This window comes from Chelonoidis abingdonii, chromosome 1 (assembly GCF_003597395.2).
Source record: "Chelonoidis abingdonii isolate Lonesome George chromosome 1, CheloAbing_2.0, whole genome shotgun sequence".
Classification (NCBI taxonomy): domain Eukaryota; kingdom Metazoa; phylum Chordata; order Testudines; family Testudinidae; genus Chelonoidis; species Chelonoidis abingdonii.
Window position 1 is genome coordinate 315,525,698 of NC_133769.1, and position 27,907 is coordinate 315,553,604.

General features: G+C 43.6%; 2 protein-coding genes across 3 annotated transcripts; both read left to right on the forward strand.

The window, feature by feature from the left end:
* Nucleotides 1-3,421: 3,421 nt before the first annotated feature.
* Nucleotides 3,422-10,510, forward strand: TRIM13 (tripartite motif containing 13). 2 transcript variants are annotated; one of them, XM_075061613.1, is made up of 2 exons: nt 3,422-3,530; nt 9,189-10,510. In XM_075061613.1, the coding sequence occupies exon 2, from the start codon at nt 9,198-9,200 to the stop codon at nt 10,425-10,427; it is 1,230 nt and encodes a 409-aa protein (XP_074917714.1). In that variant the 5' UTR covers nt 3,422-3,530; nt 9,189-9,197; the 3' UTR covers nt 10,428-10,510. The 2 variants fall into 2 exon arrangements, with proteins under 2 accessions (XP_074917714.1, XP_032629981.1); XM_032774090.2 differs by having other exon boundaries at nt 3,428-3,530; nt 9,192-10,510.
* A 97-nt stretch (nt 10,511-10,607) lies between these two features.
* Nucleotides 10,608-21,294, forward strand: KCNRG (potassium channel regulator). The gene is made up of 2 exons (XM_032774091.2): nt 10,608-13,226; nt 18,023-21,294. The coding sequence occupies exons 1-2, from the start codon at nt 12,646-12,648 to the stop codon at nt 18,273-18,275; spliced, it is 834 nt and encodes a 277-aa protein (XP_032629982.1). The 5' UTR covers nt 10,608-12,645; the 3' UTR covers nt 18,276-21,294.
* Nucleotides 21,295-27,907: the final 6,613 nt, after the last annotated feature.

Consider the following 27,907-nt stretch of genomic DNA (forward strand, 5'->3'; position numbering starts at 1 on the left):
CTAGCTTGATTGTATAGCCTCTGGGTGAGGGGGAGAGACACTTGAGCTCTCGGTGTTGTTTCAAGGATTGAGCAGGGTATCTCCTAGTGTACCAGGGCGGAGATCTGGGAGGAGGTAAAAGGGGGAGGGAATGGGTTATTCCGTTGGTGTGAGATCAGGGCCTCTGATCTTGGGGTCCCCCAGGGAAGGGAAGGTTTTGGGGAGACCAGAGTGAGCCAGACACTGGAATTTCTGGCTGGTGGCAGCGCTATCAGATCCAAGCTGGTAATTAAGCTTGGAGGGTTCATGCAGGCACCCACATTTTGGACGCTAAGGTTCAGAATTGGGACTTATGCTTATGACAGGGCACTTTAAGAGAACTGCGTTGTTTGGACTTCTGAGTAACCAGTGAAGTAATACAGAAGATGGTTTGTGCTGGCTTGGTAAATCTAAGTATTGGAATATCCACCAGTGTTTGGGGTTTGTCTGCCCCATTCTGTTTGCAGTTCAGCCTGATTGAGTGACCTCAGCTGGCTCCCAAGGGCAGCATCGTCACAGAGGATCTGAAAGCACTTTGCAAACACTATCATAGAAATGTAGGGCTGGAAGGGACCTCAGGAAGTCATCAAGTCCAGTTTCCTGTGCTGAGGTAGGATCAAATAAACCTTGACCATCCCTGACAGGTGTTTGTCCAACTTGTTTTTTAAAATTATGAGGACTCCAGGCAGAGGTGCTGGAACAGCGGGAGCCAAGAGGCCATGGCACTCCCACTTTTGAAAGTGGTGGGACTAACCCATCCACTTTTCACTACGAGCCTGAGCCCCTGCCCCTCCTCTTCCCCCTGAGGCCCTGCCTGCTGGCCAGGCTGGAAGCTGGAGCCTGGCCTGGGTAAGAATGGCCTGGGGAGCCCAGACTGCTGTGGACCTTCCACCTGCCTGGGGCTGAGGGACTTGAGAGCAGCCCCTGGCCCATGTTCCTGTCCCCAGTTCCCCACCTAGGGCAGGTGGAGGGTCCGTGGCTCCCCACAGCTGACTGGGCGGTTCTTACCATCGCCCAGCTGTGGCTCTTCAACCAACAAGGCCAGACCCCCAGGCCAGGCACGAGCAGCTGTGGGAAGCTGTGGACCCTCCACCTATCCTGGGTGGGGAGCCTGGGGACACAAACTGGGGTCTGCTCTCAGGCCCCTCCACCCCAGGCAGGTGGAGAGGCCCTAGCTCCCCAGCCTGGCTTCAGCTTTCAGCTTGGATGGGGGTGTGGCCTCAGGGGGAAGAGGAGGAGCACACGCAAGGGCAAGGCCTCATGCTCCCTCCCACACTTTTAGGAAGGCTCCATTGCCCAACTCCATGACCTATTCCAGACTTAACTATCCTTATAATTAGAAAGCTTTTCCTAATATCTAATTTAAATCTCCCCTAATGCAGATTAAGTCCATTACTTCTTATTCTACATGGAAAATAATTGATCACCTTCCTCTTATAACAACTCCTAACATATTGGAAGACTGTTATCAGTTCCCCCATTAGTCTTTTTATCTGAAGACTAGACTTGCCCAGTTTTTTTAACCTTTCCTTGTAAGTCAGGTTTTCCAACTCTATTATGATTTGCGTTGGTCCCCTCTGGATTCTTTCCATTTTGTCCACATCGTTCCTAAAGAGTGACACCCAGAATTGGACACAGTACTCCAGCTAGGGCCTCCCCAGTGCCGAATAGAACAGGACAATTACCTCCTGTGTGTTACATACAATACTGCTGTTGATAAACTCCAGAATCATATTAACCTTTGCTGCAGCTGCATCCCACTGATGGCTCACATTCAGTTTGTGGTCCACACAATCCCCAGATCCTTTTCAGCAGTACTACCGCCTACACAGTTATTCCCCATTTTGTAGCTGTAAATTTTATTTTTCCTTCCTATAAGAAGTACTGTGCACATGTCTTTATTGAATTTCATCTTGTTGAATTCAGACCAATTCTGTAATTGTCAAAGTCATTTTGAATTTTAAAGCCTGTCCTACAAAGTGCTTGCAATCCCTCCCTGCCTGGTGTCATTTGCAAATTTTATATGCATTATCCAAGTGATTAATGAAAATATTGAATAGTACCAGACACAGGACCAATCTCTGTGGGACCCAACTAGATATTCCCTCCCAATTTGGACAGCAAACCATTGATAACTATTCTTTACGCTGAATCTTTCAACCAGTTGTGCACCCACCTTACAGTAAATCTAGACCGTATTTCCCCAGTTTGCTTATGAGCATGTCAGGTGGAAGTGTGTCAAAAGCCTTACTAAAATCAAGTTATATCACATCTGTTTCTTCCCCCTATTCACTAGGCCAGTAATCCTATCAAAGAAGGAAATTAAGATGACTTATCATGATTTGTTCTTGGCAAATCTATGCTGATTATTTCTTATAACTCTATTATCCTCCAGGTGCTAATAAACTGATTGTTTAATAATTTGCTCCAATATCTTTCCAGGTATTGAAGTTAGGCTGAGTGGTCTAGCATTCCCTAGGTCCTCCTTGTTCCCCCTTTCAAAGATAGGTACTATGTTTGCCCTTCTCCAGTCTTCTGAGACCTCTCCTGATGTCCTCCAAGAGTTCTCAAAGAAAATTGCTAACAGCTCCAAGATTGCTTTAGCCAGTTCCTTAAGTACCCTAAGATGAATTTTGTTCGGCCCTGCTGACTTGAATACATCTTACTTATCTAAATATTCTTTAGCCCGTTCTTTCCCTATTTTGAGTATCTGTCATTACTGACCTTGTTAGTGCAACCCAAAGCGAAATCTGCATCAAGCACACTAGCTTTCTTGATGTCAGCAGTTACTGGTTCTCCCATGCTGCCAAGCAGAGGACCTACATTCACCTTTGTCTTTCTCTTGCTCCGAATGTCTTTAAAGAACCTTGTCTTACTTGCTCAGTAATACGTTTTGCTTTACAACACTATTAATACTCTAGTTTAACAGATGAGGAAACTGCCAGGTTAAATGCCTACACGGAGGAAAGTTTAAAAAAAATCCCCCCCAGCTCATCTGAACAGTGGTTAGCAGCAATGGGAGCACTGAGAAAGCTTTGCTAACTTCTCAGTGCACTGGACACCATGGTACACATAGACCCACGTACCTGCCCTACAGTAGGGCTGATCCCCCTCAAGGGCAGATGGTTTACACCTTTCCCCAGTGCACACAAGGCCAAATGACTTGCCTGAAGCCTCTCAAATCATGGGCGGTGTCTGTGAAGAGGATGTAAATCTCTGGCCTCCGCCTGTGTCAATCCAGCCTTCCCAAGCCAGGCCCCGCGACTACCCTGAACTTGATGCAACGTGCTCAAGCCACATGTACCCCGGCAGCGGCACAGCCACCCTCCGCCACCCGCGCCCGGCCCCTTCCCCAGCAGCGGCGGGGAGATACAAAGCCAGGCCCTGGCCCCGCCCTCCCGTTGCTTGTGGAGGCGGGAGGCGCCTGTAGCCTGCGCCGGGCCCAGCCTCAGCAGCAGGAGTGTCCAGCCAAGTCAAGCGGCGGGCTCCAGCGGGAGGCGGCGGACCTGCAGGTGAGGCGCGTTGGCGGGCTACGCTGTGCCTGGGCCAGGCCTGAGTCTCCCGCGGCGTCTCGCCGCCAGCTCCGGGGTGCGCGGCCTCCGCGGGCTTGCACGGGGCTGGGAGGGCGGCGGTCCCCGCCTGCCCCGGAGGAGGTGGGTCCTCGAGCCCGGGCGGGCGGCGGGGCTCCCAGCGTGGGGCACGGGCTGGGTCCGATAGCGAGGGCTGCTCCCCCCACTCCCGAGCACCTCCCAGGGGAAGAGCGGAGACGCGCTCGCCCTGCCCGCGGCCGCTGGCATGGGGCTGCCTCTCCCCGCGCGGTGCGCTGCCCCCTGGAAGGCATGGGCCCCGGAGAGGCTGCTGCAGACAGGCCGTGCAGTGCTGCCATGAGCGGGGCTAAACAACAGCAGTTGTTTAACGCCCCCCTCTCACCAGTTCCTCCATCTGGCCGTGGAAGGGCCTGGCTCCTGGCTCCCGCCCCCCAGACCTTGCTGTAGCAGAGAGCTGGATCCACACACCACAACTGGTTTTATAGGATGGCGTAAAATGCAACATCTGAGCACTTGCAAATTTTGCGTTGGAATCCGGATCCCAGGGTTCAGATTCATCCCCATATCTAGAACTGGTTCAATGCACTCAAATTGGTTCCTCTCCTTTTTCCATGGTGCACTAAAAATAATTGATTTCTCTCATCTTGTTGGTTAATATTCACTTGAGGTACAACATTAATTTGTTGTTAACTTCCCTCTTTATGGATTGAAATAATTTCATGTAGCATCCCTGTGCTTCATTCTGCTATAACCATACAGGTACTGGCATTTTCTCACCATGTTAGAAGCTTTGACTCCTAAACTTAAAAGGTTATTGGGTAACAATAGTCCACCTGTAGAAATACAGCACACCCTTGCAATAACACACTAAATTATAATGAACTTTTATCTATACCGAACCTAGATCCCAACTACAGTACAATACTGTGTGTGGTTTAAAAAAAGGGGCATGGGGAGGTGTATTGCACACGTGTGCACAACTACAGCTTGGAGCCCTGCTGCTGTGTTGCTTTGATTGTCTTTTCGTTATAACAAACCCCTTGCTATAATGAACAAAAGGCTTGGATCCTAACAGTCTCATTATAGTGAGGGTGTACCATAGATAGCTTCATTCCAAAATGTGGCACCAGTTCAGTTTCCTTAGAACAATAAAATGGAGTTGAAGGCACTAAATAGTTAACAGATTCCAAGTTATGGTAATTATGGGACAATCTCCTCAAAGGTCTGGATTTGCTGGCTTAATTGGTCTTCCTTTCTCAGATCTGTCGGCCTAAGGAAAGAGGAATGGGAAATGCTTACTTTAAGTTAAAAACAGGTGTACTGGACACTTTAGAATCTTTAGTTTGTCTAAAGCCTCTCAGCAAGTCGAGGAGAAGACTGGTTACTTTGGAAAGCAATATACGAGTGTGACATTATTGACATTAACTGGGACTGTATAGATCATTGTTGCAACCAAAGTCCTGTAGTGGCACCAAATCTTGTATAAAGGGGATCAAATAGGGTGTCTAAGACAAGGTTATGGTTTGCTGGTTATGCTGTCTATGTGTATCATTTTTGTAGTAGAAGTTATGAATATTGGCTCTATACTGTCTGTATTTCAAACTTCTGCTGTGTTTCTGGGTGATACCCCAGACAAGTTGGTGTCAGCTCTGCCTACCCTGCTTGATGGCCTATTAAAGACCATCAGCTATACAACTGACCCATTGAGAGAAGGCATATCTGCCTTGTAACTCAACAAAGTATGTAGGGACTTGCCCATGTGACTCCAGACTCCATTTTGCTGTAACTTTCCACAGTAAGGACAAAGAGGTGCTCTTACACCTGGAAAAAAACTATAAAAGGCTGATGCCTCATCTCTATCTTGTCTTTAATCCTGCTTCTTACCTCTGGAGGGACTTTGCTACAAATGGAAGCTCTACACGAAGGACTGATGACCTATCCCAGCTGGGGATGTACTCCAGAGACTTGTTTTAAACCTGCAGTTTATTTTATCACTGCTGCAAGCCTGAACCAAGAACTTTGCCATTACTGTATGTAATTGATTCCATCTAACCAATTCTAGCTCTCATCTCTGTCTTTTTCCTTTTATGAATAAACCTGTAGATTTTAGATGTTTTGTGGGTAAGATCTGATTTGTATATTGACCTGGGTCTGGGGCTTGGTCCTTTGGGATCAAGAGAACCTTTTTTTCTTTTACTGGGGTATTGGTTTTCATAACCATTTGTCCCTCTAACTCAGTGATCCCCAACCTTTTCCAGGGGGCCGAGGACTGTGGCCGCTGGACAAGCAGCTGCCGAAATGCCGCCGTGAAGCGGCATCGTCAAGAGGCATTGCCGTCGAAATGCCGCCATGAAGTGGCATCGTCAAGAGGCATCACTGCTGAAATGCTGCCGAAATTCGGCGGGATTTCAGCGGTAGTGCTTCTTGATGTTGCTGCTTCTCAGTGGCATTTCGGTGGCTGCTTGTCTGGCAGCCAGTAGGCGGGCGCACATGGATGCCCCGGCGGGTGCCATGGCGCCCATGGGCACCGTGTTGGGGACCCCTGCCCTAACGAGTGGCACTGTTGGTGGTACTGGGAAGCTGGATTGTCTAAGGGAATTGCTTGTGTGACTTGTGGTTAGCCAGTGGGATGAGACCGAAGTCCTTTTTATCTGGCTGGTTTGGTTTGCCTTAGAGGTGGAAAAACCCCAGACTTGGGCTGTAACTGCCCTGTTTTAAGCAATTTGTCCTGAGTTGGCACTCTGTTGGGTCCTGCCAGAACCAGCATTGTTACAATGAGGGAAACAACAATTTTTAAGTAGTTGCAGCTTTCCTCCCCCTGTTAGCCTCATCAGTTTCTTTGAGTAGCATAGAGTAACTCGCTATGCTGTTATTCCAGAAGCAGGTAAAGATTGAGATACTGAAAGTGATACGGAAATATGCTGTCTCCATGTCATGTCTTTTCTATGGATTATGATGCTGTGGTAGCAAAGCTGTATACTTATTATTGTAAAGGCACTTCATAATAAATCCTTAGTTTTAGGCACATATAGCTGTCTAAAAGCTTAATCTTTTGGACTGATCCTAAATATTAGGAATTTTTGGCTATAAACTAATCTTTTTATTTAAAGTTTGGCCACTTTATGTTCAGTTATCTTTCAAGTGCCTGAGCTTTGTGCCTGCAATTCAAGTGTTGAAAAATGTCTGTTCTGAGGCTCAAGCATCTTTTTGGTTAAAATTCATACTTGCCATGCCACGAATTTAGTAATCAATGAACATTTTCTTGTTTAGAGAAATCTGGTTTTGAAATAAATAGTGGAAACTTGGATGCTGTACTCAGTTGGATCAAGCCTAGCCTGCGTTGCCTCATCTTTCACTTTACCTTGTTTCCTGCTACTATCTGATAAGCCACCACCTGCATTCTAGAAACAGACTAGATTAACTTTTTCCTGTTTTCATCTGAGAGAATATTTGGGATGAGGAATTAGACCATTTGTTTTGCTCAGGGCCGGGGCAAGTGGTTGGGGTGTGGACTCTGGGAGGGAGTTGGGATGCAGGAGGGGACTCTGGGCTGGTGCAAGGTCCCAGCGGCACTTACTGTGGCTCCCAGGAAGTGACTGCCAAGTCCTGGTGGCCCCATGGCGCATGGGTGGCCAGGGAGTCTCTGTGCTCTGTCCTCGCACCTGCAGGCGCTGCCCCCACAGCTCCCATTGGTCACAGGTCCTGGCCAGTGGGAGCTGTGGAGCTGGCCCTCAGGGCGGGGGCAGTGCATGAAGCCTCCCTGGCCACCTCAGGCACCTGGCGGCCACTTCTGGGAGCCATGCAGAACCAAGGCAGGTAGGGAGCCTTCCGTAGTTCTGGGCCCCTGCTGTGCCACCAACCAGACTTTTAATGGCCCATTTGGCGGTGCTGACTGGAGCCCCCAGAGTCCCTTTTTGACCGGGTGTGCCGGTCAAAAACTGGACACCTGGCAAACCTACTTTGAGGTGACTGACTTTTGGTTAGTAGGCTCAGTCTTCTGGCTGAGTAGAAGTCTAGTAAATTTTTCAAGCCCCACTTATGCATGCAAACATCTCTAGTAATTGGAGAAATGAATTTGGGGGTTGATTGTACCCTCTGAAGATTTTTTTTTTCTTTTGTTCCAGCCAGTATCTATCTACTTGTGGTGAAAGCTTTCTTTTGATCATACCAAACTGCATCCCAAACCTTCCTTTTCTCCCAGTGCAGTCTTTCTTGATTTTTCTGCCTTCCATGTATCCACTGGTATCCTCGATCTCCCTCTGAATGGTTCCTGGCTATCTTTTTTTAACCAGTTTCCTGCCTTTCTTAAGGGTCGGGTACCTTGTGTGAAATCACCATGAGAACTGAGGAGAACTTACTGTTCAGCCACTTTGGTAATATACTGCTAAGCATGGGGAAATTATCATTGTCCTTTAGTTATCACAAAGTATTTTTAATTTCCATCACCAAACTAATCGGATCTGCACGTCTGGCAAATACCAATTCTAACTTTTTTCCCTTCTAAGTATCCACCTGCTTTCTCATTTCATATGCTAAAGTGTAAGATCTTTGCACCAGAGAATTGGTTTCTGTTATAAATTCAGTGCTTAGCATAATGGGCCTGATCCCTGATTGGGGCATTTAGGGGCTACTGCAATACAAGATAAGTCTCACATTTTTCTTTTGATAAATTCTAATTTCTTAGACACCCCCCCACCCAAAAAAGGAATTGCCATAATTAAAACAGATATTGAGACATTGAAGCTGGAAATACAGATTATGTAATCAAAAATAGATTATAAATTATTTTTACGGCAGTGGTTTTTAAGAGTTATCTCTATATTCTTACAATATTTCAACTTTGTGCTGAATACCCCAATAGCAATGAAAAGGGCATTCACACATTTTTCTTCCTTGCACCCAAACTTCTTAAACTAGGGTTAAACAAATGCTGACTGGCCTTTGGGCTGAGAAGAGGGGGCATTTAACAAACTCTACTAAAACTGAGGAAATTCTGATGCTTTACTCTGTAAGTCACTTTCCATATTGGTTTCCCCCCCATCCCCACAAAAAAAGTGACTTTTTTTTTTTAAAAGCAGGTTCTGTAGGAGTTGGGGAAGTGAAATGTAATAGTTTTTGGTTCAATTTTAACATTGTCTGCCATATTGAAATTTCACAACACAGATCAAATCAATCTCTGAATATTGCATCGCTGCAATAAGACTTAAGTTTTGAATTAGTACGCAAATTATTTTCAGCAGATATTAAAGATCATTGTCAGGTTAGCTAACATTCCTTTTCGGTGTTTATGCTAAGACTGGGAAACTGATTTTGTCTTGACATTGAGCAGCTTTTTTCTGATGGTCCAATACTAGAACAGACTTAAGCAATTAGTGGAGTCCTCTGTTTTGTGGCTCAACTGGCAGTGTGTGCAACATGCATATCAGCCCAGCTGAGACCCCACCTTGAAACTCCTTGGGCCAAAAAACGCCGCCTGTCACAGTGCAAGCGATACTAAGCTTGTCTCAAATGGAAGCTGCTCTTGGCATGGTTTACTGTAACTTCTTCCCCATTTGACTAATGATGGTGGAATGGAAATAGTTCTTATAAAGTCCCTCTAATATTTTTTCCCTCTTCTTTCAGTAGGATGTGATGGAGCTCTTAGAAGAAGATCTCACCTGTCCCATTTGTTGTGGCTTGTTTGAAGATCCTCGGGTTTTACCTTGTTCTCACAACTTTTGCAAGAAGTGTTTGGAGGGGATCCTAGAGGGAAATGTCCGGAGTGTGGTTTGGAGACCACCTCCAGTTTTCAAGTGTCCTACCTGCCGGAAGGAAACTCCTGTTACAGGAATCAACAATTTACAAGTCAACTACTCCCTGAAAGGTATCGTGGAGAAATATAACAAAATAAAAGTAACTCCTAAAATGCCTATGTGTAAGGTGCACAGCGGGCAGCCCCTGAACATTTTCTGCCGGACAGATATGCAGCTGATATGTGGTGTCTGCGCCACTCGAGGTGACCACACAAAGCACGTATTTTGCTCCATTGAAGATGCCTATTCACAGGAGAAGCGTGCTTTTGAAACCCTGTTTCAGGGCTTTGAAACATGGCGGTGTGGGGATGCACTCTCCCGGCTAGACACCTGGGAAACAAGCAAGAGGAAAGCGCTGCAGATTCTGACAAAGGACTCAGACAAAGTGAAAGAGTTCTTTGAGAAGCTGCAGCACACACTGGAGCAGAAAAGAAATGAGATTCTGTCTGACTTTGAGACCATGAAGCTTGCAGTGATGCAGGCCTATGACCCAGAAATCAATAAACTGAACACAATTCTACAAGAGCAACGAATGGCTTTTAACATTGCAGAAGCCTTTAAGGATGTGTCTGAGCCCATTATATTTCTGCAACAGATGCAGGAGTTCAGGGAAAAAATCAAAGTGATCAAGGAAACCCCTCTGCCTTGTTCCAGTGTAGACATCAATCCCACAATAAAGAACTTCGATACCAGCCAGTGGGATGGTATAAAACTAGTAGATGTGGACAAGCTTTCTTTACCTCAGGAAAACAGCATGCTTAATTTCAAGATTTCCTCAGTCTTTTCACACAAATTTATAGTGACTTCTCTGATTTGCTTATTTATCCTTGCAGCCACCAGAATGACCTTTGTGGAATCTGTCTTTGACAATCTTCAGTGCTGGAAAACTCAACTCTTTACAATTGGCTCATCCTATCTGGCAGACACTGCGGAGATAGCTGACCATGCCATGTTTTACTGGGAGCAAATGACAGATGGAGCTTCATTTCTAAGTGAAAAGTGCAAAAATTATACACTAGTGGTATTGGATAATGTTGCACAATTTGTGTGCAAATATAAACTGTTATAATGTCCACTACCAAAGCACAAATTCAGAAGCCCAAGAAGTGAACAGAACGCTGTTGCAGAAAACTTAACAGTGCATGCACATTTTTTAAAAAAACCTTTGGCTTCTGATGGAAGCATTTAATACTCAGAATGTTTACTGAGTTATTGTTCGTGTAGTTCAAGCATTGAGATATGCTGGAAGGTGAAACTGAACTTTCAGAAAACATACTTTTGCTTCTGAGATTTTGTTTCAAAATGTTTTTGGGAACAGTGCACTTCCTTGGTCTAACCAAAATATAAGGCAAAACTAACCATGCATATAGTCAAATACTAATATAGCCGTATTAATGATTTTACGTGTCCTAGAGTAAAAAGTGCTGATCCCTAAATGCATCAACATTTTTTGTTGTGGGAGGTTCTTTGAAATTAGGAAGAATACTTCTGATTGCTAAGAGACGTGGGCTGCAAAGTTTGCCTAAGACTGGCCATCCATTGCAAAATACAGAGTGATACTTTAACTCTTTGGAATCTCTTCATAACTGAAGATGTCAAATTTCACTCATTTCTTATCCTGGGTATATGCAGTACTTTATGTACATTGGATATTGATTACAGGGTTTATTTATTAAAAAAAAGTCTTCAAGGCAGTGGTCTCGAACAAATTGCAATAGGAAAGAGAAACAGTGGAAGTGAGTGGGGCAGAACAAGCTGCAAGGTGCGCTCATATGCAGTGCAATGACACTTTTCCAGCTGTAGTTCTGTCAAGGGATTGAGCTATCTTCATGTTGGATTTGTGGTTTGTTTGTTTTTAAAAGCCACCTGCATCTCTGTCTTTCTAAAAAGTGCCTCTAATGTAAAGAATTTAAGCTCCCTATTGGGAAATGCATCCACTTGCTCACAATTGGGGATACAGTGCAGCTCATTGTGGCAGTGAGTGTAAAGTGCTTGCATGGTCAATGCATGGACTAGGGAGTTTTCGCCATTCCCTTCCCCTCTGTGGTGGTGGTAGAAAGTAAGAACAGAGCCTGCTTTAAGATGAAAGAATGACAGTTCCACCCTGCTCAACAGCCAGAGAGCAAACCTCCCTAAAACACAATCTTCCCAGCAGTGTGAGGCTGGTGGGGGGAGGGGGCAGCTTCTCTTCTCTGCTTCCCCACATCAGTCAATCATCGCTTCAATAGCTGGAGAGATGGGGTGCTGCCTGTAAACCTGCTGTGTAATCACATCCATTAACATTGGCTTTGTCTTGTTGTGTTAGGAAACTCCTTAGCCCTGAGATAGGTCATGCTCCTTATCCCTGCCCTGCAGTTGGAGCATGGGTTGGCATACATGTGCTACCTTTAATCTAGCTAGCACATCTCTAAAAATAGTAGTGATGACGTGGCAGCATGGGCAATACAAGTATGTATATCCAGTGCCCCAGGCAGACTTGTACAGCTTCAGCTGAAACCTGTGGTGCTGTGACTTCACTGGTATTCTCAGCACTACTAGCTAAATTAAAGCTAGTGTGGGTATGTCAACCCGTGCAGCAGTTGCACCTCCAGCTGCAATGTAGACTTCCCCGGTGTCTTTCTATTGGCTGCACTGCACCCCGGAAGAATTTAGTGAGTCTTATGACTTAACTCTAGGATAATTGAATAGATAAAGAAATAGTAAATCATTACCATATCTCTGTATGGATGTTTCATACAAATATATTAATCATTGAATCCTTTCAGATCAGGAACATTTAATGAAATACACTTCCAACTTCTCTGAAATGTTCTCATTTCAGACCATGATTGTGGAGTTGCCTTAAAGTACATTTAACATTTCTTTTAGCAGTGGGTCACCCACAGTGGTATAGAAATGAAATCATCTTGTGGTGGTTCTGTAAAACTCAAATATTTATACTGAATGTCTTGCTTTTGGGGACAGTTTCTTGGTTTTTGTCAGGGTTTTTCAAAACCTGGAGTCAATCAACCATTTTTCAACAGTCTTTGGAAGCTGTTCATTTTTTATTTTTTATTATTTTTGTTTCAAGAGCCCAAGTTTCCAAGCAACCAGGACCTGCAAACAGCTATCTTTAGTTGTATTTATGCTTCTTGTTGCCTGGGAACCCTAGCGGTGCTACACACCTCATCCCAAACATGCAATAAGATTACTGAATGGCACTTGCAGTCCCAGTTGATTTGCAGTTTAGGAATAGTCTGGTTAGAAAGACATAGGTCAGTGTTAACCTTGATTGGTGGAGAGACAATATGAGCAATCAAGAAATTGCCATTCTGAATGTAGGAGGCTCAAAATTTACAACATGGGTTTCCACCCTGCGGAGGTTCCCAGAGTCCAGGTTAGCAAGGATGTTGAATGGCAATGACCACGAATTCAGGCTGGTGAATGGACAATTCTTTGTGGACAGAGATGGAACTTTGTTTAATTACATCCTGGATTTTTTGAGGACACTACAGCTTTCTCTGCCCACTGACTTTTCAGACTATCAGAGGCTGCAAAGAGAAGCAGACTTCTATGAACTCCACTCCCTGGCTGATCTCCTGAGCCAGGAAAACTTGCTGAAGCCAAGACCAGAGATCTTGGAAGTGCGTTTCTTGCTCCAGGAAACTCAGGCCTTTTTCCGAGTCTTTGGCTCTTGCAGCAACACTATTGAGGAACTGGCTGGACAGGTCACTATGTTTACAGAGCAATCCTTGAGACAGAACTGGAATAATAATCCTTTTCCTTCTCAGAAGCTCCTCACTCCACTTCCTTTGGAGAGACCTTCTCATCATGACCTGGTTTTTCAATGTGGCACTGATTACTCTGCTGGTGACCAGTTGGTGACAAGGTATTCACCTTGTGTGGCTTTTCTTTCTTGAAATAATTCCAAGACCTCTAGTTCAGGGGTCAGCAACCTTTCAGAAGTGGTGTGCCGAGTCTTCATTTATTCACTTTTTAATTGAAGGTTTTGGTGCTGGTAATACATTTTACCGTTTTTTAGGTTTCTCTCTATAAGTCTATATATAATATAACTCAACTACTGTTGTAGGTAAAGTAAACAAGGTTTTCAAAATGTTTAAGAAGCTTCATTTAAAATTAAATTAAAATGCTGATCTTAAGCTGCTGGCCTGCTCAGCCCGCTCCCGGCTTGGGGTTCCGTTCACCTATTCCAGCAGCGGGCTGAGTGAGGCCTGTGGCCGGAACCCCAGGTTGGCAGCAGGCTGAGCGGGGCCGGCGGCTGGGACCCCAGCTGGCAAGGGGCTGGCAGCCAGAACCCCAGACCAGTGGTGAGCTGAGTGGGGCCAGCAGCCAGGACCTCAGACCAGCAGTGTGCTGAGCTGCTCAGCCTGCTGCCATCTGGGGTTCTGTCCACTGGCTCCTGCCAGCCAGGGTCCTGGCTGCCAGCCCCACTCAGCCCACTGCCAGTCTGGGGTTCTGGCTGCTGGCCCCTTGACAGTTGGGGTCCCAGCTGCCGGCCCCGCTCAGCCCGCTGCCAGCCTGGGGTCCCGGCCCTGCCCACATACAGTGGGTACCTACCTTCTCCCTGGTTCTGGCCCATTCTCTCTCTCTGCACTTAGCTGAGGGTGGGAGTGCACTGAGCACAGGGTTGGGGGTGAAGGAGCAGGCTGGGGTTTGGGGTTCAGGGTCTGGCCAGGAGCAAGAATGAGGGAGGGGGCTCAGGGTTGGGGCAGGAGGTTTGGGTGTGGAATGCTTACCTGGACAGCTCCCATTTGGTGCAAGGGATGCAGGTGGGAATGTGGGGGGTGCAAGAGTCAGGGCATGGGGTGTGGAGAGGCTGGGTTTGTGTGGGGAGTGCAGGAGTGAGGCAGGGGGTGTGGAGGGTGCAGGAGTCAGGAATGGGGTTGTGAGGGATGCAGGGGGCTGGGGTACAAGGGGGATGCAGGGCAGAGGGCTGGGGGTGGTGGGCTGGGATCAGGGGGGTGCTCACGGCAGGGGTCTAGAAGGATATGCCCTGCTCCTGCCTCCCTTCCCTGCCTTCTTACCAGTCTGAGCAGTGAGGGTGCTGGGGCTGCTCTTCTTCCTTCCCTCGCAAGGGCCATCGGCGGCAGAGAGGGAGAGGAGACAAGGCTCAACGCAGCATGCTGGGGGAAGAGGTGGGGGAGGAGGAAATTTGGCTGCCGGCAGAGCCTGCCATACAGCAGCAGTCAGCAGGACCAAGCTTGCTTCTGCCCCCGCCAGAGAGAGCAATAGGTAGGAGGGTGGAGAAGAGCGGGCTGGGTCAGGTAGCATTTTTAATGGCATGCTGCTGCCTGCTAGGGTCCGACTCAGCCCGGCAGCGGACTGAGCAGGAGCCCGGCAGGCAGCAGCATGCCATTAAAAATTGGCTCGCGTGCCGTCTTTGGCGCGCATGCCATAGGTTGCCAACCCCTGCTCTAGTTCATAAAATGCATGCAATTTGCTACACTGTGATGAGATCATGGGATAATCAATTGATGGTTCAATGCCAAAAGGTGACTGATGTAACTCCTTTTATACTGATCTAACTTCTTGTAAGCTTCCTTAACTTTTAAAATGGATTTTTAAAAACATCTTATTCTCCTAATTCATTTGACTTTCCTCTCACCTTTTTGCTTTTTCTATATTTCTGATGTCTGTCCAATGGGATGGCTGAGTCACACCTAGAAGCCATTGGAAAATGCAAAATTAAAATATAAGAGAACCACTTGCCAGCTGTAATATTTTGTGCTCTTGATTCTCTGCCTAGATCCTACTGTTTGTCCCATATGTAACAGCCTCTGTGTTCTGTCAGCCTAATGACATATCCTAATGGGTTCGCTTTTCCTGTAGTAGTCAGAATGTTTGATAACTGAAAACGAAGTCTGTGAGTTGTCTGAAGTAATAATGGGCAATCACTGAAGACGTTCCTAATTGGCTGAACTGATTACTAATGGTAGAAAAATACTTTATCTTAACCACCTCTCCTTTGAGATGTTTAACTCAGAGAATGCAGAGTTACTTTTTTCTGAGGAAAGAAGGAAGCTGACTTCTCTCATTAGTGAGGTTGCTAAGTCTGAATGTGGGCTAATACAAGTTTTGAAAATTATAAAATGAGTTTGTCACACATGCCATTCCCTTGTGCTCATAAGCATCCATAATGCTTGTAATGTACAAACTGTGAAAACTAGGAGTAAATGGGAAAACTTGCCCACAAGAACTTTGTCCAAGATAAATATTAAATAAGCTGGGGAAGAGAGGAGGGGAAGATCATTAAAATGGCTACAAACGCATCCCTTAGATTCCATTTTGGAGAAGGGGAGAACAGAATGATGGAAGTGGGGATGGAAAACAAAAGTAGAGTTAAGGTAATGGACTTTCCTTGTTCCTTAACTATAGATGTGGGGTTTTGTTTTGAAGAATATAAATTGTATACACTACATGAGTTTGGAGGGGGAAGGGGGCTTAAGAGCTTGATCCTCTTGCCATTGATTTTTCAGTGGGAAATCAGTGACCTCTATGCTAGCCACATCAGGCTCTAGTTACATACACCTCTACCTCGATATAACGCTGTCCTCGGGAGCCAAAAAATCTTACCGTGTTATAGGTGAAACTGTGTTATATCGAACTTGATTTGATCCACTGGAGCATGCAGCCCTGCTACCCTCCCCCAAGTGCAGCTTTACTGCATTATATCCAAATTTGTGTTATATCGGGGTCTAGGTGCAGTTTATAATGATTTTTAGAAGCTCTAAAGGGTGGCTTTATTATACAGTTGGAATTTGTCTCCATACAGGAAAAGATAACCTAGTTTATCTTCCATGGCTCTTAGAATGCCTGGATTTTTATGGACACTTCACTGGAATAGTTCCAGTAGGGTTATTCTCTCTCTTGAAATATATGGATTAAGAGAATGGTGGGTTTAGAAAATTCAGTAGCGTTTATATTTTGACTTTCTTTAGCTGAATAATTGTAAGCCGTTCATTGTAGGCTCTCTCACATAGCACATATGAGATGGCACTTAAATGGTATATAACTTTGTAGCTTATTGGACTAACTGTGCATCAATGTAGGTTATGGCAACTTAAAAACTGAGATGTAGTGTGTTATAACCTCTTTTCTGACTTCGATTAATCAAGCTACACTTGTCTGTTGAACTGCAGAGGAAAAATCTTACAAACTAATCAGTTTTTGATTATGTGGTTAATTTATCTCTAATCAATCATTTGTGGTTGTATGGAATCTTTAGCTTTTAGTGCTTCTTGTGGACCTTTGTACTTTTTTCATGAACTATGGAGCAATTCTGCCTGCCAATTTATGCTACTTTTTAACAGTATTTTTACATGACTTTTGTTCCTTGAGGTGTCTGGATAAATTTTTAAACCCCCTGTACTTTATTCCAAGTAAAATCAGTTGACTTTAGTTGTAAATAATTTTCATAATTGTTACAAAAAAAGTTGCTGTGCAAGGCAACTGAGCAATAAACTTCACTGTTAGTAGGGAGAGGTGCTTTGTAATGAAGAGTGCTGCTATTTAAATGAACCCAGTTTTGCTGCCCTGGCCACAGTTTGACTATTCTTATCTAAGAAGCTGCTGTACATTATGCATAATGTACGTCAGTTCCCCTCCATTGAATTAAACACAATTTTAAGAGTTGTTACAATCACTTGTAAGGAAAAAGTGAACTTCATAGTGGAAAAACAGTGTCTATTCTGTAAAAATATAACTGGTCAAACTGCAAGAAATAGCTGTGCTTTTAATGAGGTAAAGAATTAAGACATTTAGAAAACTAACTAGGGCCGTTGATTAATCAGTTAACTCACATGATTAACTTAAAATTATGATTAATTGCAGTTTTAATTGCACAGTTAATAAAATAACCAATTAAAATTTAATAAATATTTTTGGATGTTTTTCTGCATTTTCATATATATTGCATTCTGTGTTTGTAATTGAAATCAAAGTGTATATTTTTTTATTTTAAATATTTGCACTGTAAAAATGATAAACAAAAGAAATATTATTTTTCATTTCATCGCCTAAAAGTACTGTAGTGCAATCTTTGTCGTGAAAGTGCAACTTATAAATGTAGTTGTTTTTTTTTTGTTACATAACTGCACTCGAAAACAAAACAATGTAAAACTTCAGACCTACAAGTCCACTCTGTCCTACTTCTTTGTTCAGCCAATCACTAAGACAAACAAGTGTGTTTACATTTACAGGAGATAATGCTGCCCTCTTCTTATTTACAATGTCACCAGAAAGTGAGAACAGGCATTTGCATGGCGCTTTTGTAGCCGGCATTGCAAGGTATCTATGTGCCAGATATGATAAACATTTGTATGCCCCTTCATGCTTCTGCCACCATTCCAGAGGACATACTTCCATGCTGATGGCATTTGTTAAAAGCATAACAAGTAAATACGGTATTTGAAAACATCCAAAAATATTGAAATGTTGTTCTGTTATTGTTTAACAGTGTGATTAATCGTGACTATTTTTTTAAATCACGTGACAGCCCTAAAACTAATCTAGATTCTTGGCTAGTGTAAATCAGTGCAGCTCTGTTGCAGGCGATGGAGTCATGCTGACTTACATCAGCTGAGAATTTGACCTGTTTAAAAACATGGTTCCATCCTCCCAAGAAGGATGTTAACTTGTAATCACACTTTTTTTCTCTTTCTCTAGGTATGTCTCTATAAAACCTGATGATAGAAAGCTGATCAATGGAACTAACGTACTAGGCCTACTAGCTGACACTTTACTTAGAGAAGGATTTCGCCTTGTAAGCACCAGAACAGTCTCCACCGAAGAAAAAGTTGAATGCTACAGTTTTGAAAGGATGAAGAGGCCAGAAGCCCTTTTTCTCACTGCCAACCAAAGCCCGGAAAGCACTGGTGGAGCACAGATGAAATTAACTCCAGTGCACAAGCAGAAATGAAACCAGTTTCATTACTACCTACCCTTTTGAATCTGAGAAGAGACACATGTAGACACGACTAACCCTACTATTTCTTTTTTATTTGAAATTGCAACTATTGAAGGTGATAACAACTGTCAAATTTTTATATATTTCTTCAAAAATCAGTTTTTTCCCTCCTTTTCCTGCAGTCATTTCATAGAAAAGCCAAGTTCTTGTTCTCCCTATTAACCCTTTTCTGGAGCATGGGAGAATACTGATGCAATATTGAATACATAGTCCAGAATCAAGCAGTTAGAAATTGTCTTGCACATGTTTAAAACGGAGATGGGCGTAATGGAAAAAATGAACCATACTGGGAATAAAGAGAGTCCCTGAATAAAGGTTCCTTCACTCATTGCAGGATACCACAAAGGCAGCTTGAAATATGACAACAGCAAGTGAGGTAGTAACAAACAGGGCCTACAGAGCCTCTCTTCTCCTTCCTTTAGAAGGTTTTATAGATGACTGGAGAAATCTAAATTTGAATGATTACATACTATTTCTGCAAGCAAAAACTATAGAGACAATCTTTCAATTAGGTGAAAGCAGTATTGTGAAAATACCACAGATCATGCCCTGTCCCACTCTTTTTAAACTAATAGTGTATTATCTATGAAACCACCATCTCCTTTTGCGGAATCCCCGAAGAAAAGAACCTATTCAACTGTCCTTCAATGCTCTGAACTTGATAAATGTAATATTAAAAAGGGTCTGCTGTGCAATGCATGGCAGGCAGTAATGAAAGGTCAGTTAAGTAGAAAAGACTGAATTGCTCTTCAGAAGAAACAAATAGGCTGGAATTCTTAACTAAAATAGTTTAAAGAACTTTTCAGCACTTGCCAAATGGAAAGAACAGCTTAGGGTGAAGGGCTGGCAAAGGTGACTTTAAGACATGGTCACACTGCACTGCCAGACTGACCTGCGTCAGAAATTAGAGTAGCCTCTCAACTGCTCTCAAATTACTCTGGTTCGTAGTAGTACTAGGAATGTGGGAATGTAGCAGATTCTGGATCCATCCCTTCCTCCTTGAGGTGTGTGACTATGCCAGGAAAGGGCGGTATAATGATGGACTCTTTGCTAATTAAGGATTTCCCCTACTCTGGTTTGGCCTATTAATAACTTTCGGATAGTACAAAGGAAGTTGGGACAGGATCTGGCCTAATAGATCACTACTATTAAGGAGACATTACTAATGTGCCAAGAAATCAAAGACCATTTTGGATGTTTGTATCTATGTGGCTTTCTAGTATTGAATTTTCATAAAAGTTACTGTGAACGTCTCGTCTCCAGTCAAGAGGACAATCAAGGACAGTAAGAAATGCAGATGTACATGACAACCCCTTTAATGGGCAAAGAAAGAAAATGGACTTAAGACTGTACCCAAGCTCACCAAAACAATACCTGATAAACAACAATGAAGTGTAGACTAAGACTAACTTTTAATAACCTTTTGTAATGGAAAATATTGTGCTGATTCACATACTGCAGAAATCCTGATAAGAATGTTTTATTTTCACTCTTAGTCATGTTGAAAAATAAAATTTAAAAAAAAAATATAAATCAAGAGATGAAACTTTTTTTTTTTTTTAAAAGTTCTTTCTCCCTTCTAATGGATTATCTGTTGTCTTGACCCACTCGATCAGTCCAGGCTGATCATTTTAAAGTATTTTAACAAAACTTTTACTAGTGCAATTCCTGCTGGGCTAATAATTCTCAATGTTTCTGGGTTCTGTGGCTATTTAGGTGATGACCCATACATCAAATTTTGTTATACAGGGTTCTTACTGATGGATGCTAAAAACCTGTGTTTGTGTGAGATGCATATTTGAAACACCAAGTATTTTAGCCAAAAAGTGTCTAACCCAGTTTTCTATCCTTTAAGTACTTAGAGGTAGATGACCTTAGCTTTTGAAGACCATTTTGCACTAAGATGGTTACTTCAATGGAAAGCATCTGTACAAAAAGTGATAGTGAAAGTGGTCAGGCTAAACATATTTTAACAAGGGGCCAGCTTGAGGCTGTGACTAAATGTCCGTAGTAACTTGAGGCAGAGGAGAAAGTGCACTTCTTCACTGACGAGTTACTATAAAATAGCACTTTCTTACTACAACAGCTCCCTGTTGATGTAAATTACCATTGCCTTGCAACTTGTGTGGTCTGTTACACCAGTGCAAAGTGGGTGCTACCAATTCAGAATGATGATTTTCTGCACCCAGTGTGAATGGGATCACAGGGTAATGGTGAATCACACGTGTTTTCAGTCTTCTTACGTTAGTGAAATTTGTACTGCTCTACTCCTTTCAGTGCCAAACCGATGCTGCTGCAGAGAGTGAAGCTGATTTGTGGGTTGTTTTTCTGGTGCAATGTCAGCAGAATTGTTTACACGGTTCTACTTGGTTACATCTAGGCAGTCCTGTAGATTGTGATTGCACAGGTATAAGTGAAGGTCCAGCTGGGCCTGCAGAACCTTCGTGAAGGGTGCTGGTGTGTGGAAAGGGAAGAAGCCTGGTTGATTGAGACTGGGGTGACTCGGTAAACCTGCTAGCCAGAAAAAACATGCTTATTTGTAAACGGAGTTCTTCCTTACAGAAATTTTGGCGAGAATAAACAATGGCACAACATAATAGAATTCCTACTGTCACTTTTCCAAGTAGAACCACAGTGTGAGTTGGCCAACCTGTCATGTGCATCAGAACTAGAGATAGAACTCTGATCTGAGCTGCAGCAGTCTCGTCGTCTTGCTCTCTTTTTAAGTAAATGCAAATAGATTTTTGACATATTTGAGCTGCTCCATTTTGTTGTTTAAAACTGGAGTTTGTAACCACTGGCTTCATCTACTCTTCTCCCCTGTCCAGTCCTAGGAGATGATCTTTATTGAAACTGATCTTCTGGTCACAGCAAATAAGAGTTCTCCCCTTCATAGTAATGTCAATAAGTCGTCTTGAGGTAAGCATCATGCTGCATAGAAGGGGTTTGGTTTAAGTTACTGACACTTGTTTCTCCCCCCCCCCCCCCAATTCTCTTCTAAATATAGCAAATGAGTTGTAGACTGCCCTAAATTTTGGTATTCAGTAACAATTCTGGTGTGTCTGCAGACCTGAGGTGGCCCTGAAGTCATGTCTGAGGGCTTGTCTACACTACCATGTGGGGTCAATCTAAGATACACGACTTCAGCTACGTGACTAGCTTAGCTGAAGTCGACATACTTGGATCTACTTACCATGGTGTCTTCACTGCGCTAAGTTGACAGCTGATGCTCTCCCGTCGACTCCACTTGTGCTTCTTGTTCTGGTGGAGTACCGGAGTTTGACGGGAGAGCGGTCAGTTGATTGCATCTACATTAGACATGATCGATCACTGCCCGCCGATCTTGGGGGTAGTGTAGACCAGCCCTGAATGTTGAGGAAGTAGTCATCTTGCCTCTGCTCTTTTTGTAAATAAGGGATCACTGGATATAAAGGAAACCAGACCTGAAACATGAGACTGCCTCCCATTCTTAGTGTAATCCGCCCTCCATATTCTTCTGAGGTTTCATTAGAGAAATAGTAGATCCCTCTGAAAAGCAGAAACGATTGGCTGTTAGATGTGCAAAAAGCAAACGCATAAGGAACACATCACATAGATATCTTCCCTTTTTAAAATCACTGCTTCTGTCTTTTCTTTATAATTGAACTTGTCTAGCACTTTTTACGCAAGGCTCTCAAAGGGCTTTATCAATAATTAAACTTTTGATGCCCTTGTCAAATTGGGTGGTATTATCCCATTTTACAAGGGTGGATCTTTACTGGTACATGCTTATTCTTTTAAAAAAAAATTGTTGAACTCCTTTACAGTTCTGGGGAGTCTTTTATTTTTTTTAATATCTTCTGAGATGGGGTGGTCTATTTCCAACTTTATATACAATAAGCTGCTGATGCTAACTTGGGGAGAGTCTGCACTATAAAGTATTTTGTATCTCTAGCGATAGCTTTGTAGATACTGTATAAAGCAGTGTTTCTCAAACTGGGGTCACTGCTTGTGTAGGGAAAGCCCCTGGCAGGCTGGGCTAGTTTGTTTACCTGCCTCATCCGCAGGTCTGTCAGAGTGCGGCTCCCACTGGCCACGGTTCGCTGCTCCAAGCCAATGGGAGCTGCTGGAAGCGGCGCGGGCCAAGGAACTTACTGGCTGCCGCTTCCAGCAGCCCCCATTGGCCTGGAGTGGCAAACCATGGCCAGTGGGAGCTGTGATCGGATGGGGCGGGTAAACAAACCGCCCGGCCCGGCCCGCCAGGAGTTTTCCCTACACAAGTGGTGACCCCAGTTTGAGAAACACTAGCATAAAGAATGAAAGCCCTTCAGGAATTAAGAAAATTGCAGTCTTGAATATCCTGTGCTCTGTGCATGTGCTACTGATTATTTAAAAATCCATTTTAACTAATTAAAGATTGTACATGAGTTGGGAGAAAGAAAAGACAAATCATTCAGCTGGTTTATTTTCCATGCCAATGGAAAACTACCAGTCTTTGTACAGTTCTGAAACAGTTTTCACTTGCCAGCATACTTGAACTGCATAAGAAAACAATGAAGAATACCAGGCCATGTTCTGGTATGTGACTATTTAACACATGCTAGGTGAAAGAATGATACAATGATGATTGCTTCCTATCCCCTCTCCTGCACACATGCAAAGAGAGATTAGAACATCATGTTTCTAGGTACTAGAGTTGGAGGAAGCTTTCTTGTGCAATAGACTTTCCCTTTCTGCTTAATTTCAATCTAAAGTGCTGAAAAGGAATTTATCTAATCATAGTGGGGGGTGAGCAGGGCTTGATCTGTCCTTGAAATGGACACAGCTGTGGTGTATGTTGTATGGGCTAGCTAAGAAGTACTGTTCTGATCCAGTATGGATTTTGCTTTTAGATGTAAGTGTGAGCTGTGAGTTAAGCTCTAGTCTTCGATCATAGTAATGCCTGTATAGTTTTGTAAAATTGTCAAGGAGATTTACACCCAATTGCTGGAAAGTGGTATTGAATGTTAATTGGGTAGCAGACTCTCAACCATCAACAGAGGCATTGAGAAAATGGCTTTATTCTTTGTTCCTAGTTTGTGCTGACCTAGTGCAGCTGCACAGCTTTATTTTTATTGTTTTTTTTCCTCCCTAACAATGAAGATGAACACCTACAATAAAATTTCAGTCCATCGCAAGGAAATCCAACTCTCCACCAAATGTTATATTGATCTGTTCCCACTAGATGCTGCTGAAGCTAAGCATATAAAACAGTGGCTCTCAAACTTCATTGCACTATGACCCCTAGGCCAATGGGGGAGGCGGGAAACCGCGGCCAGCACATCCCTCGCCCGCGCCGCTTCCCGCCTCCCCTGTTAGCCTAGGACGGCGAACCGCGGCCAGTGGGAGCCGTGGTCGGCTGAACTTGCCAATGTGGCAGATAAACTAGCCTGGCCCACAAGGGTGCTTACCCTGGCGAGCCGCGTGCCAGAGGTTGCCGACCCCTGGCCTAGTAAATGGATCCACCAACATTAACTAAAGTAGATTGGCACTGATTGCAGAAAGGCCTAGAGCCATGTATATTTTCAAATGAGTGTGTGGGATATGAATAATCAGTCCTCACATGAAATATAGACTAAACCTGACTTCTGTCTAAAAAAAACAAATGTCACTTTCTAGAACGTGATGACATTTCAGCTGCAGTATAACCCTCAAATTATTTGCTATAAGACTAGTCTTGTGTATACAGTTCTTCTAAGAGTTCCCCTTGCTCTTCCATTGCTACAGCTGTAATGGGATGGTTCACTCAGTAGGTACCTTCCTTCGAGTGAAACAAGATAGATCTTGTTCCTAAAGTAAATCCTGAGAAATGCTGGAAACCGCAATGTGTGAGCTTATTGCAGGGAACTCATCTGCATTTTCACCTCACCAAATAGCTGGTTATCACACAATGAGGTAAGTCAGGTGCTGGCTAACTGTCTGCCTAAACTGCTGAAGGATTAAGCACTGCAACACTACCTATTGCATCACAACTGTGACAAAATACAAGAGATTAAAAACACTAGGGGTGGGATTTTCAAAAGGGAGATAGGCACCTAATTCCCACTGAAATTCAACAGGAGTCTGAAGCCTACTTCCCTATAGCTCCTTTGAAAACCACAACTTAGAAAAATTGTATATTTTACAGCCAGTGGTAGCGAAAATAAATATGTAATAAAAATAGACCATCCACCGTGGTACATTAATTTCATGATGTTATATTCAGTGGCAAAGCCTTGCTGATTCTTGGTCTTCTCATATTTGCACCTTTCCTTGAGCTATCTCCTTACACCTGAAACCCACTCCACCCCTATTGATGGAAGGATAAGAGAGGCTATATCTGAAGGATAACAGGGATCAGCCTGGGAAGCAATCTCACTCTTTTATTGGGGACAATGTGGATGGCAGCTGCCTCTGTAGTGCCACTGATCCCATATGCAGAGAGAGTCCATAAAAGTCAGCCTGTGGGACAGGAGTGCTGTGTAAACAGGGATATGCACACTGTTCTTCTCCATTCTCATGGAGAATCTGCCTAAAAATTAATATAACTTGAGGTAAACAGGCAAAGGCTAAAACTAGAAAAGAGGTCAGAGTCTATGTAAAGAGTGTAAATAGAGAATAATATTATAGTGGACCTAACAACGTTGAACTAAGCGCTCCTGCATCCCTCCTTCCTCCAACCCCATCTCTCTCTAACTGCCTTACTCTCCTTCCGTGCTTATATATGGTCCCAGCTCCTCCTCTCTCCCATGCCCTCCCCACCAACTTCTGTTCCCCTCCTCTATTCCCTACCCCTTGTCTCCTGCAATCTCCCTCCATTTTAGTCAGATTGCTTCCTTCTCTGCTGCCTGGGAGCCAGCGGGGGGAGAATTGAGAGCACATGAGAGCCAGTCTCTTTGATCTCCATTACAGTATGTGAACATTGGAGGACTGCAGGTCTCAAACCCAGGGTACTCAAACAGTACTCAGACCACAGTCACCACCTAGGAGCTTACTGGTACTGGGCAGGGAGTATGAGATGATGGACTCAAGCTCACCCTGGGCACTGGCCACAAAGCTCCAACTAGAAGAGATGTCCAACCTCTCCAATTGGCTCAGACTCACTATTTAAGCCAGAAAAAGGAACAGTCATCTAACCAACCAAGTAAATCTCTGGCTGGCTGCTACATTGGACCCTTTCTTCTCACCTGACTCCTGAGCCCTGCCTCATTCCTGATTCCTGCCTTCCTGTCCTGTTCCTGGTGCCTGTCCTCCTGCCTTGTTCCAGATTCCCACTTCTATGCTCCACCTCTGGCTACTGATTCCAACTCTACCCTTGGCTTGATTCCAGACTCTTATTCCAGCTCTGACTCTTAGCTTGATTCCTGATTGGCTCTGATTCTTGGCTTGACTCATGACTCCTATCTCTGACCTCTGGTTTCTGACCACAACTGCTCTGACCATGAGGTCTGATCGCTCAAGTCCCAGATTATGATACAGGTTCTGATACCACAGTGACCCTTGGCAGCCAGGAGGAGGAATTGCAAGGAAAATCTAGTTGAGCCCCCATAGGCCCAGGATGGAACATGCTCAGTCATTCTGTGGGAATGGTGCATGCACAGCCTGTTCAGCATTTAGGTCAAGGAACCTTGAGGGAAAGGAGCATGCTCAGTGAGGATGGAATCCAGATAATTTAGCCACTAAACTCTAAATGGTCTCTACTGAGCATGTGCACATTGAGATTTTTCAGTGGTTTATAACTTGGCCACATTTTCACAGAAACATAACAAGGTACATCCCTGAGATGTAAGAGTGTTATGAACAGTGTATGTGAGATGATCAGTGAGGTAAAGTTACTGTGTAACTATGGTAGGATATTAAAATGTTATGTATGATTGTATTGCTCTAACTTATTTTGGGGGGTAGTGGAATGTTTATTATATGCCCATAATACTTTAATTCCATGGGGTCTGTGCATGAAGGCAACACAATGGTTTACCAGATAAAAGCATCCAGGCATACACTTGAAAGACAGTGGGATAACCTGTTAGCTTCAAGGATCCTGGATCTTGTCAAGTTGCAAGCCCTGTTTTTACCAAAGCTGGGTTCCTGGAAGTCAAAAGAACACCAAACAGTTAAAAAGCCCTTCTCAGGAGAAGAACAGTGGTCAATTGTCCAAGACTGACTAGGGAGTCAGTCTGACACAAGCAGAGTCTCTGTGGAGGGAGTCTGAAGAAGCTGGGCTTTCCCAGATCCAGGGAACAGTAAGCCAAATGGAAAATCAGGCATGTGTATAGACTGGTTTATTGTTTCTAAAATGTATTTTATTTGAAATGCTTTTGTTCTAATAAACAATACTCTGCTTTAAGAAGGCTGCCTGGTCACTGGTTACTACTGTCATGCTCCTGGAGTGAACAGAACTGAAGAGTCTGAGCCTGTTAGATCTCCTGACATAATCACAGGGGATTGCGGCCAGGACTCAATCTGAGAGTGGGAGAATTGCATGATTCTGTCCCAAGAAAGGTGATGATGTGAGGCCTGATACCCGAGACCATGAGGCATCAGAGGTGCAGTTATCCCACTAACTGTGGCACGCAAAACAAAATATTTTCCTTTAATCTTATAATCGGAAATGGCTGAACTGTTTTGCAGAAACTTTAAAATAAAAAGTCAGAGGCAGACACCCAACATGGGAAACTTCAGCCCAACTTGTTAAAGTTTAACAATGTTACAAACAACTGAAATAAGGGCCATCTTATAATGGAAAGTGTTGGGCAACCTTACCTTTATTCAGAGGTACCTATTCAACATTTAATAACAGGCGGTAGATGAATAATTTTCATCCACATCACGCTTCATTCTCATGTGGAAGTGAAGAAATGTTTCATTTTGCCTTAGTCAAACCTAGAAATTGGACCTAGGAATTAAAAGGACAAATACACAATATGAAAAACAAATAACCAAAGATATTAAGGAAAATAATAGATTCTTGAAAGACATTTCATTCAAGAAAGCTTTTTGTCTATCTTTAGGCCCTATGTAATACCAAGGGGGAAATGAAAGAGAATGGAAAAGTTATAGAGCGTTTTAATGCAAATAATTCATTTGTTTTTAATATAGAAGGCAATAAAGAAATTAATATCCCAAGGGCATGTTTTATGGGAAATTAGAGTATAGCTTTAACAGACCTGGAGGTCTCTAAGGAAGAGGTTATGGGCAGCTTGAGAAACTAAAGTGCAGTAAATCTCCAGGAGTTCATGCTATTTATCCAAGAGCTCTGAAAGAAATAAAATGTGAAAACGAGGAGACCATGATAAGGATTTGTCAGTTATCCCCAAGAACACCAAATATTCCTCAAGATTGGACAATTGCTTATAGTTAACCATCCTTGGAAGGGGACGTAAAGGTCACCTTCACTATAGACCAAAGTCACACCAGTTTCTGAGGAAATTGTTTGTGAATATTTTTAACAATAGAATAATAGCAGGATAAGTATAAATGGATGGGGTAATAGCATCACAGCTTCCAGATTAAACTGTGCTTTCTAACTTCTTAAAAATATTTGAAAGGAATACAGATTACGTGGATTTTCCATGACAATATTAAGG

Coding starts and splice junctions, on each gene's coding strand:
- TRIM13 (XM_075061613.1), top strand. CDS start 9,198: ATGGAGCTCTTAGAAGAAGATCTCACCTGTCCCATTTGTTGTGGCTTG.
- KCNRG (XM_032774091.2), top strand. CDS start 12,646: ATGAGCAATCAAGAAATTGCCATTCTGAATGTAGGAGGCTCAAAATTT. Junction 13,227..18,022: donor GGTGACCAGTTGGTGACAAG/GTATTCACCTTG, acceptor CTCTTTCTCTAG/GTATGTCTCTATAAAACCTG.